Source organism: Ceratotherium simum, chromosome 33 (genome assembly GCF_057802395.1).
Source record: "Ceratotherium simum simum isolate JZ-2026a chromosome 33, ASM5780239v1, whole genome shotgun sequence".
Taxonomy (NCBI): domain Eukaryota; kingdom Metazoa; phylum Chordata; class Mammalia; order Perissodactyla; family Rhinocerotidae; genus Ceratotherium; species Ceratotherium simum.
Window position 1 is genome coordinate 26,772,903 of NC_141932.1, and position 9,745 is coordinate 26,782,647.

At 52.8% G+C, this 9,745-nt stretch overlaps 1 protein-coding gene across 2 annotated transcripts; it reads left to right on the plus strand.

Moving 5' to 3' along the window:
• Nucleotides 1-7,075: 7,075 nt before the first annotated feature.
• On the plus strand, nt 7,076-9,396 carry ZBTB32 (zinc finger and BTB domain containing 32). 2 transcript variants are annotated; one of them, XM_014794827.2, is made up of 5 exons: nt 7,076-8,061; nt 8,323-8,396; nt 8,507-8,575; nt 8,702-8,866; nt 9,049-9,396. In XM_014794827.2, exons 1-5 carry the CDS (start codon nt 7,175-7,177, stop codon nt 9,333-9,335), a joined length of 1,482 nt encoding a protein of 493 aa, XP_014650313.1. In that variant the 5' UTR covers nt 7,076-7,174; the 3' UTR covers nt 9,336-9,396. The 2 variants fall into 2 exon arrangements, with proteins under 2 accessions (XP_014650313.1, XP_087278350.1); XM_087422224.1 differs by having other exon boundaries at nt 7,082-8,061; nt 8,260-8,396.
• The last annotated feature ends 349 nt before the right edge of the window (nt 9,397-9,745 follow it).

A 9,745-nucleotide genomic window follows, 5' to 3' on the forward strand; every position in this document is an offset into this window, starting at 1 on the left:
GACAGTCGAGGTGTCAATGAGGGCGTTTGAAGCGCGAGCGTCTAGACCAATCACGGGTCAAGGCACCGACCCCTCTTGTATCTTCCCTCTCACCCGCACTTCCGGGTGAGGCAGCGTGCGTTCTGCAGCCAATCAGCTGTGGGGCAGGGCACGAGGCGGGAAAGGGGAGCTGCCAGAGGCACCTGAAGCCTGGCTGGCTGTTGAGGGCCTCCCAGTCAATCACACACAAACTTCTCCACGGTTTGTAGGCGGCTGAGACTGAGGTGAAAGGGTGTGCAAAGAGAGCCACTCAGGGTGGCAAGACAAGAGCAAGAACGGGTGACGTCCCTCAGCACTTGCGAGGGAGCCTCCAAGGCTCCCCAGGGAAGGAGGTTCAGGGCCCAGTGTCTTCATAGAGAGGGTGGGAAGGCGCAGACTCCGCAGGCGGTCAGCCTGGGGGCGGGCTGGAGGGTGAGATGTCAGCCTTAGAGACCTGAAGCCTGAGTCCGCAGACTCTGCCCCTGCACCGCGCCGCAGCCAAGCAGCCGGCTGCGAGGCGAGAGCGGGGAAGCGGAGCTGTTCTCTGTGCGTCCCAGGCCGTTGAGGTGGAGCCGGGAAAGAGGGTGTGGCCAGCGTGGCAGCCAATCAGCGTCCGCCTCGGGATGGACATGTGCACGTGCCGGCCTCGCGCTCCGGTCCTCGCGCTGCTCGGCACTTTCTAACGGCCGCTGGGTGTCCACAGACCTGTGTGTGGGTGAGGCTGAGCATAGGTGAGTCTGAACAGGGTCCCAGTCGGTGAGTGCCATGGTTTTTGTTACTGTTTTTCTTCGGGCTTTGGCCTGGCCCAGGCGAAGCTGGGGGATGGGGCTTGAGTGGTCGCAGTGAGGGTGGGGAAGTGAGGGCTGGGGCCCTGGGGACTCCCTCTGCCCTGGAGAGGCTGGAAATGGGCCTCCTGGGCACCTCTGGGCCCAGGCTGGGCAGAAGTTAGGCCAGCATGGCCTATGAGTTGGTCCGTGGTTCCTGAGACCAGCCTGATTTGGAAGTGTGTCGTGGGGCAGCCAGAGGCCCTTAGAGCTCTGTATGGGGTTGTTGGCCAAGAGGTATGGCCACTGGACTGTGAGAGGTTGTCTGGGGTCTCTGGACTGAGTCTGGATCTGGTGACTGGAAAGAGGCCTGTGACTCTCCAGAGGTCATTGTGAGTCACTGGCCAAGAGATGAAACTAGAGTGCACTTGAGAGGTTGTCTGGGGTCTTTAGATCCAGCCTGAGCTGAGAGTGGGCATTGATGAGGTTGCAAGCCCAATGGGAAGTTATCAAGGGTCATTGCCTCCAGGCTACACTGGGAACATGTGGCTGCAAGGCTTTTGGGGGTCTCTGGACTCCGTCCAAGTTGAGGTGCTGTTAGCAGATTTTCCAATATTGGGTCCAGGTTGGACAACATGGCCAGGAGGTCAGGCCCGTGGTCTTCTGGAGGTTCTGGGGAGGGGGTCTCCAAATCCCAGCCAGGTTGTTTGCCCTCTATGAAGTAGGTAATTACCTTGTGGTGGCTCTAGACAGAACCGGGATTGGCTTGTTCTTTTGGTCCTTTTGGTCCCCATCTGTACCTCTTCCACAAACCCTTTCTGGTCATTCCCAGAAGATATCAGGCTGTAAGCATGCGGCAGGTGCATGGGAAAGATGGATGTTGTAGTGGAGCTCAGGAAGAGAAGAGTGAGATATCTGCTCTTTAGGAAATCACCCAGGTTGACTTTACCGAAGATCTTTTTATATTCACGGGCCAGGGTGTGGATGTCTAATTTCACTCAGCTTTTCAAGCTCTACATGGTATTAAAGCTTTCGGAGTGCTTTTACATACACCCAGAGTTCTTAAACCAGGGGTGGGGGATGCAAGAGGATGGTCTATGAGTGGATTTCAAGGGTCTGTGAGCTCCTGGAAATCATATGAAAAACTGCATGCATGTTGGATTTTTTCGGGAATAGGGGGCAAAATCGGTCACACAGATAAGTGAGAAGGAGTGTTTAACCTGTCCAAGGATGGCTTCAGCGCAGTGTGTGAATGCCTTGTTATTCATATGCAAAATGGTACGAGAGTCGACAATTTTCTGATGTAAAGAGTTGATTCCATGGCTTACATTTTCAAAGGGATAGTGACCCCCTAATAGGTTAAGAATCATTGGAATAAAGCAGGCTCTGTGTTATTTATGGGGCTAGGGAAGACTATAAATAGAGATTCCCGTTTCTTCCCACACCTGGTGTTGGCGCACACTTCAAGGTGGCTCACATACTAGCCTGCAGGTCTAAGCTCAGTCTCCATGCCCCTCACACACAGTCATGTACCTCAGGCACACAGTCCACTCTCGTGAGTATAGACCAGGACCCTGGTAGGCCCTGGAAGTGGGCCATTTGGGCCAGGAGGTCCAGGGTTCCGAGTACCCAGAGCATGGTCTAGAACTGGGGGGCACAGGTTCCAGGTGAGCACTTCCTGGATGCCCTTGGACTTCTCAGCCAGAAGACATCAGAGTGGGGCCCTCTGCCTGGGTTTAAGGCAGTGCTGCTATTCAGTACTGTTCTTGAAAACAGCCCCTGTGAGGAAGTTGAGGGTCTTGGAAGAGTTAGCTCCATATTAGGGCTGAAGAAAAAGGCCATCCACTGTGAGGATGCAGTGGAACCTAAGTTTTTTGACTTCTAGTCTAGTTCTTTTTCCACTTAATCCACAAAAGTTGTGCTATTATAGGGTCTCTATAAACCTACATTCAGCTCACTTGGCTATGACTATATCTGGTTCTTGGGTTACACAGAACAGATTTAAGGGAAGAAGGAAACGAATTCACTCTGTGATGTCTCTTCTCTGCTATGTGTTGGATGTAATTAACTAGAAAGAGTGAACATTTGAAAGTTTATGTAAGTTTGGATAATTGGTCTTTATATAAAATGCTGTAGGGGGCTTAAGCATCTTAATTTGTGAAAGAGATGTGTTCCTGGGAAGAGTGGAATGTTCCTAGAATTGTTCTAAATGGGATCTTGTTTAAACTTGGCTTTGGGGGTACTCAACATTTAAAATAAGTGAGATAGAGGGAACATTCTTCATAAAACAAATAATCATCCCTCTAATTGGCCTATTCTGATGGTTTAATTTTAATGATAATATTTAAAGGGAATCCATGCTTGTATTGCTGTGTTGATATTTTTACATCAAGCTGGGTTGTGCTTTAAGGAGCTTATAAGGCGCTTATGGTCAAGCCTATCAGTAAGAATAAAAAAATATCAGATTTCAAACTTTGCTTAGTAGTATGCGTATCAGAAAGAACTGAGAGGCAAAAATCATACCTCCTTTTCCCACATACTTCTCTTCCAATTATGTGCTACCTATTCTCTCCTACCCACTCTACCCTCTCCCAGGATGCAGGCTGTGTCCTCATAATCTGCGGTCTCCTGGCCCCACCCCAGGGAGACAGCTGCAGGTGATTCCCACTAAGTCAGCCTGGGAAGTAGAAGGTGGACAAGGTTTCTGAGACTGGGGAGGGGAGACCTTTCAAGAACAGAGACAGTCATGAGCCAGCCCTGATGGCCTAGCAGTTGAAGTTCCGCGTGCTCTGCTTAGGTGGCCCGGGTTCGGTTCCCGGGTGCTGAACCACACCACTCATCTGTCAGTAGCCATGTTGTGGTGGCGGCTCACATAGAAGAACCAGAAGAACTTACAAGTATACACAACTATGTACTGGGGCTTTAGGGGGGAGAAAAAAGGAGGAAGATTGGCAACAGATGTTAGCAAAGGGTGAATATCCCCCCCCCAAAAAAAAGAATAGAAACAGTCAGCAGTGTCCCTATCTTTCCAAGTCAAAGTGCTATTTGCTTCTGCTTCTGCTGTGACTGCTAGTGCAAGATGGCTTGGGCTATGCAGTCAAAAATGTAGGGAGAGAGAAGGGCCTAGAGTGTCACCAGCCCAAGGGCTGAGGTGTAGAGGCCCTAGAGATACCTCTATGGAGGCAGTCTCTAAAGGGATATCCTTAGACGGGGTAAACACCAAGTGGGAGGCAAGATGGGGTTTCCCATTCTTGGGGGCTTTTGTTCACTGAATGGGGAGTCCCCTTGCCCCTTCTCCTCCCTTTTAGGTTTCCTGAAAGCCCACTGACACTCTCTGTCAACTACATTTGGTTTACAGAGGATGCTGCCCTTTGAGCAGTCTCCAGTTCTCTTGATCAATGAGCAAACCACACCAGTGGGGGAGCTGAGTCACAGGCACATGATATAGGGCTGGGAGGTGAGGGGGACTACACTCCACTGGGTGATGATGTAATCTTCCAGACCCCTGTACCTTTCCTTCTACACTTGGGGTATCTCCCTCTTGGCTTTTCCCCACTTCTTCCATATCTTCAGGGATTGTGTATTTCTGTGTTGGAGGAAGGATGTTTCCCTCTGTATACATACATATCAGGGATTGGTGCTTTTATGTGTCCAGGCCAAGTATCTTTTATATGGGTGTCTAATGAGTCCCTGGGTGTGGTGGTGTGAGGAATTAGAAAGCTCAGAAATGGAAAATATTTAACGTTCAGAGAAGCAAATGATTAAAGCTTGCCCATTTGCATTTTCCCTTTCACTCTGACTCATCTTCCCCTCTCCCCACCCTATTATTGCCCCTCCACCAGCCCCACCCATTGGCACACCCTGTCTGATCTAGGAAGGGTTAACTTCTGCCTGCACCCAAGCTAGAATGAGAGGTAGAGGGAAGGCATGTTAGGTCTGGAGGGAGAGAGTAGAAGGCTGGTCTGAACATTTTGGGGTCCTGGAGCCAAAGGGAGAAGCAGGAGTTTAGAGACATAATATTTGAGTCTAGGAGGGGACCAGAATCTAAGGGAGAAGCCTAGGGGGAACCAGACCATGTCTTGTCATCAGAGCAGCCTACCCGTGCCTGACTTGTATATCTTACAGTTATTTATTTGGCATATATGACATGCCAGGCACTTATCATGAGTGATTTATCAACACTTGTTGAATGAATGAAAAATTTGCCACAGGATGAGGGATAATGGAATAACAAGAAACAGAAAAAGAAATTTGAGTCTCTCAGACCTCATCCTTTCCCCAGGTTAAAGAGTGGTAAAGTGTGAAAAGAGGGGAAATCTCCAAGGACCTTGACCCCTTGGGCAGGAAGTGAAAGAAACCCTGGAGTCCTGATTTCAGAGAAATGTCATTTGTCATCAACTCAAGAAAAGGAGTTTTTCTCTTCGAAGACCACCGCAAGCCCTTCCTGGGGTTGCCCCCTTCAGCGCTTGATGGGAGGATCTGAGTCACTCACACATGCAGTCCCCAATGGTGGCCCAGATGACAGGGGTCATTCCCACATAGCTGTCAAGGCTTCGTAGTACTAAGTCAGGCATGCTTTCGGCCCTCCTTCACTCTCTTCTTGGAATCTAGATGCTTCAGTCCTTTTTACTTCTCAGGTAGTAGAAACAGCTTCCAGCTGCTAGAGCTCTAATGACAGCTCTAAGAAACAGAACTAATACTATTTGAATGACGCTGTGTACTGATAAACCACTTTCACATTCATCATGTCATTTCATCCTCACTTCCACCTCCAAGTGAGGTAAGCAGAGGTTATCCCTATTTCATGGACGAGGTAACAGAGGCTCAGAGAGGTGACTTGCCCAAGGTGATTCAGCTAGAAAATGGTCGAGATGAAACTCAAATGAGGTCTGATTAGTCCAAAGTTCTTGTTGCCTCAGTTACACTTCTTTGACTCGAGAAGTTCACAAATGAAATAAAGACAGGTCAGGAGGCAATGCCTGGATTCTGGAAGTAGAGGGGGTGGTCTCTCCTGGAGGGGTGAAGCAGAGCCAGGAGTATAAAACCACACCCCCTTGGGGGACTGTGGCAGACTGATACTTGGGACACCCAATGGAAGACTGTGAGGTCAGAGGCGGGGCTAGCTCCAGGGGGGGGCCCCAGGAGCCCCAACAGCAGTTCAGAGCATGCGGTGTCCAGGAGGAAGCTACAACCGGTGAGTGGTTGCTTCTCCCCAGCTGAGACTTTCCTCCCTTACCCCCCTTTCTGTCCACTTCCTGCCAACCTGTAGCCCTCTTCCTGAGGTGTCCAAGTAGTAATCCTCCCTCCCAGAAGCGTCCTTACTCACAGTGCACCCACACCTAGGAATATGCCTGCTGGGCACAGAGACACTTGGGTCTGTCTCTTGGTAACTGGGTTCCCAGTTCTCTTCCTAAAAGCCAGTGTGGTGGTTTTGATGTGTGATAAACTTCTGCCTTGTTAGCTTCTGTCTTTCTATTCTTCACTTTTGGCTCATGAAAAACAAAATTAAACCATCTCCTTATCCTAATATTGAGAGGAAATAGCCTCCTGCTCTACAGTTCCCATGTCCCTTTCTCCTGCTTCCTTGGTAGTCAAAGTCTTCTCCAAAACTTCTCTCCATCCTTAGGTCGGGAGCCTTCTCTCCTGTGGCTTCTGCACCTGCTCTCTTAACTCACTGGATGGGAGTCTTTGGTCTCTTCCAGCTCCTTCTCTGAGAATGTGTTCTAGAAGCTTCAGCCTCAGGGAGATGATCGATTGATGCCTTAGAGCCTGCCCTCCTGCAACTACGACCCTGTCTTGCTGCCCTTTCTGCCTCTCAGGACCCTCAGCTCCATGTGATGGGCTTGTGGGAAGAGGACACTACTAGCTTTCTAAACTCTCCCATGAAGCTGCGTCTTGCTCCAACCCTAGTTGCCTGGGCTGGGTTTTATGGTGATCTCTGTGTCTGGAATGAAGAAAGCCTGGCCTGCTCAGAGTTTTCCCTGCAGAGGGGCTTGGAGAAGAAGTATCAGCGTCTGCTATCCTTTAAGTCAGAGACTGCCAATTGGCAGGACCCATCTATACTAGTCTTAAACCCACTACTTGATATAGTTGTTAACTGCCTTGTCCTTGCTCTTTAAGTCCTGAATTTGGTCTAATTTCCATTCTCCCACCACTCCCACCCCCAACCCTGGCCCCTGTTATGATTCTGGATAAGCTCAAGTCCTCTCTTGGGTTAGTTTATTTGCTCCATTCAGGACAGAGAGCTCTGATCCAGAACCAGCAACTCACTCACTCTCCCCTTCCCTCCACAGGCTTGAGAATATGCTGTTCCTCCCTCTCCTTTCTGCCACAGACCCCACACTGTGGCCTTTCTCTCAGAACCTCTGAGATTGGTACCCAGGCAAGGCACAATGCCCCTGTCCCCAACAAGACTTCCTAGCCCCTATGGCTCTGATCGCCTGGTACGGCTAGCAGCCAGGCTCCGGCCAGCACTATGTGATACCCTGATCACCGTGGGGAGCCAGGAGTTCCCTGCCCACAGCCTGGTGCTGGCAGGTGCAAGCCAGCAGCTGGGCCGCAGGGGCCGCTGGGCTCTGGTGAAAGGCATCAGCCCTTCCACCTTTGCCCAGCTTCTGTACTTTGTTTATGGAGAGAGCGTAGAGCTTCAGCCTGGGGAACTGGAACCCCTTGAGGAGGCGGCCAGGGCCTTGGGGGTACAGTCCCTGGAAGAGGCGTGCAGAAGGGTTCGAAGGGACAGGGCTAGAGAAGAGCTGGGTCCGGGACTGAAGGAACATCAGGAGGAGCCAGAGAAACCCACAAAGGGTTCTGAGAGAGGAGTAGGGGCCCTTGGAGAGAAGCAGAGACCAGAGAAATTTGTTAGAGCTGGTGGGCGAGAACAGGAAACACTGCAGAAGCACAGGCCACCAAGAGAGAGCCCTGAGATGGCAGAGGCAACGAGGGAGGGCCAGGGAGTGCAGATGAGATTCAAGGAGAAACTCAACCAATTCCCTGTTGGCCATGGGGGAGTAGATGGGAAGCAAGAAGTGATCATGTGGGTGAGGGAGACTCCAGGGGGCTCTGAGGAAACTCTGCGGGAGTTCCCTGGCCCCCTTCCCCCACCTGGTTCCCTCCAAACCAGCGTCACCCCTAGGCCCTGGTGGGCTGAGGCCCCTTGGTTAGGGGAGGGGCAGCCTGCCCTATGGAGCATCCTGCTGTTGCCGCCCAGATATGGCACCCCCTTCCCCCATAGCACCCCCATCACTGGAACCTGGCAGGAGGTCTGGCCTCAGGACAAGAGGTGAGTGAAGGGCCTCATGGAAGACCTCCCAAGCTGGGAAGGAGTGGCTCAGGAGAGGCAGCGGTGACGGGTGGAAGGGCACCATATCTCTTCTCTCTACTGTACATTTCCTGAGCTGGGGACAGGACAAGAAGCTCCCACCAAAGGGGAAGACAGAGCCCAGTCCCTGAGGAGGACTCATGACACCTCCCTCCCCAGGAAGAGATTGGCCACAATCCCAGATTTTGCCAAGGCTGTAACTCTTCCCCACCCCACCCCCAGGATGCCACTGTCCCTAAACCTCCACAAAGGGCTCTGGAGCCAGAACCAAGTGGCCTCCTCCAGCCCAACCCCAGGTAAGCCCCTCACTGCCCTGCATGAACCCTATAATGTGGTCTCTCCCCTGGGGCTGGGGGTCCAGGAATCCAGCCTGAGCAGGGCCCCTACTTCACTCTGCTCCCTCCAGGTTCCCTCCACCAGGGCCCCGCACAGCTTAGCCCTGTGGAGATGGAAGAGTCTGATCAGAGGCACACAGGTGAGGAGGGTGAGGGAGCTTTTGCCTCAGCCCCAGTGTAGCCCCTGATGGCTTGCCTGTGTGTTGCAGTGAATCCAGCTCTGGGATTCCCAGCCCTGCCCTCTTTTGCTTTCTCCGTCCCCACAGGTGCACTTGCAACTTGTGTGGGTCATATGGGCACTGCAGGCCGCCCATCTTGCCAGCACCCCCCCCTGCCCCCTCCTGCTCGGTCCAGGCCCTATTCTTGTTCTGTCTGTGGAAAGAGGTTTTCACTCAAGCATCAGATGGAGACGCACTACCGAGTCCACACAGGTATGCGCGCCCTGCCCAGTGTGAATTGTCTGCTTCCTTCCAAACTCCAATCTGCCCGTTCCTAGGTCCCTGTCTGCGTGCCTGGCTCCCGCCCAACTCCCTTGCCTAGTCGCCCTGATCTACCCCTAGGCCAGCTTTCACCCCCTTCTTTCTTTCACCGACCTCCCCTCCATCCGCCCTAGGAGAGAAGCCCTTCTCCTGTAGCCTCTGTCCCCAGCGCTCCCGGGACTTCTCGGCCATGACCAAGCACCTGCGGACGCACGGGGCCGCACCCTACCGCTGCCCTCTGTGCCAGGCCGGCTGCCCCAGCCTGGCTTCCATGCAGGCGCACATGCGCGGCCACTCGCCCAGTCAGCTCCCGCCCGGATGGACCATTCGCTCCACCTTCCTCTACTCCTCCTCCTCCTCCTCCTCGAGGCCGTCCCGGGCCTCGACCTCTCCCTGTAGGCCTCCTTCCTCCACCACCTGACGGGGTGTCGGTAGCTTCTTTGGCTTCAGCCAAGAGTACAATTAAAGAACGAAAGACGGGCGGCGGGCTGCCTAGGCTTCTGACCCGGCTACGGCGGCATGTCCAATTCGGCTCCAAGAAGCGTGGCAGGAAGGGCGCTGAGAGCCCTCTCTCAGATGATAGCAGGCCACAGAAACCTGGGCCAGCGAGCCCTTGTAGGGTGAGGGCAGTGAGCTTTGCACGAGTGAAGGTTAACTGTGCGGAGACTGGCGATTTCATCACCAAAATAAAGAGTTTCCTGTGCCTTCCTCTCAGGACAAGTCAAGTCCAGACTTTAGCCTGGGGTGGGAGCCGGGGAGTGGGCGGCCTTGCCCTTAGTCCTGTAGCGGCCCCTGCTGGCCATGCGTCCGCTGTTCGGCGCAGCGGCCACC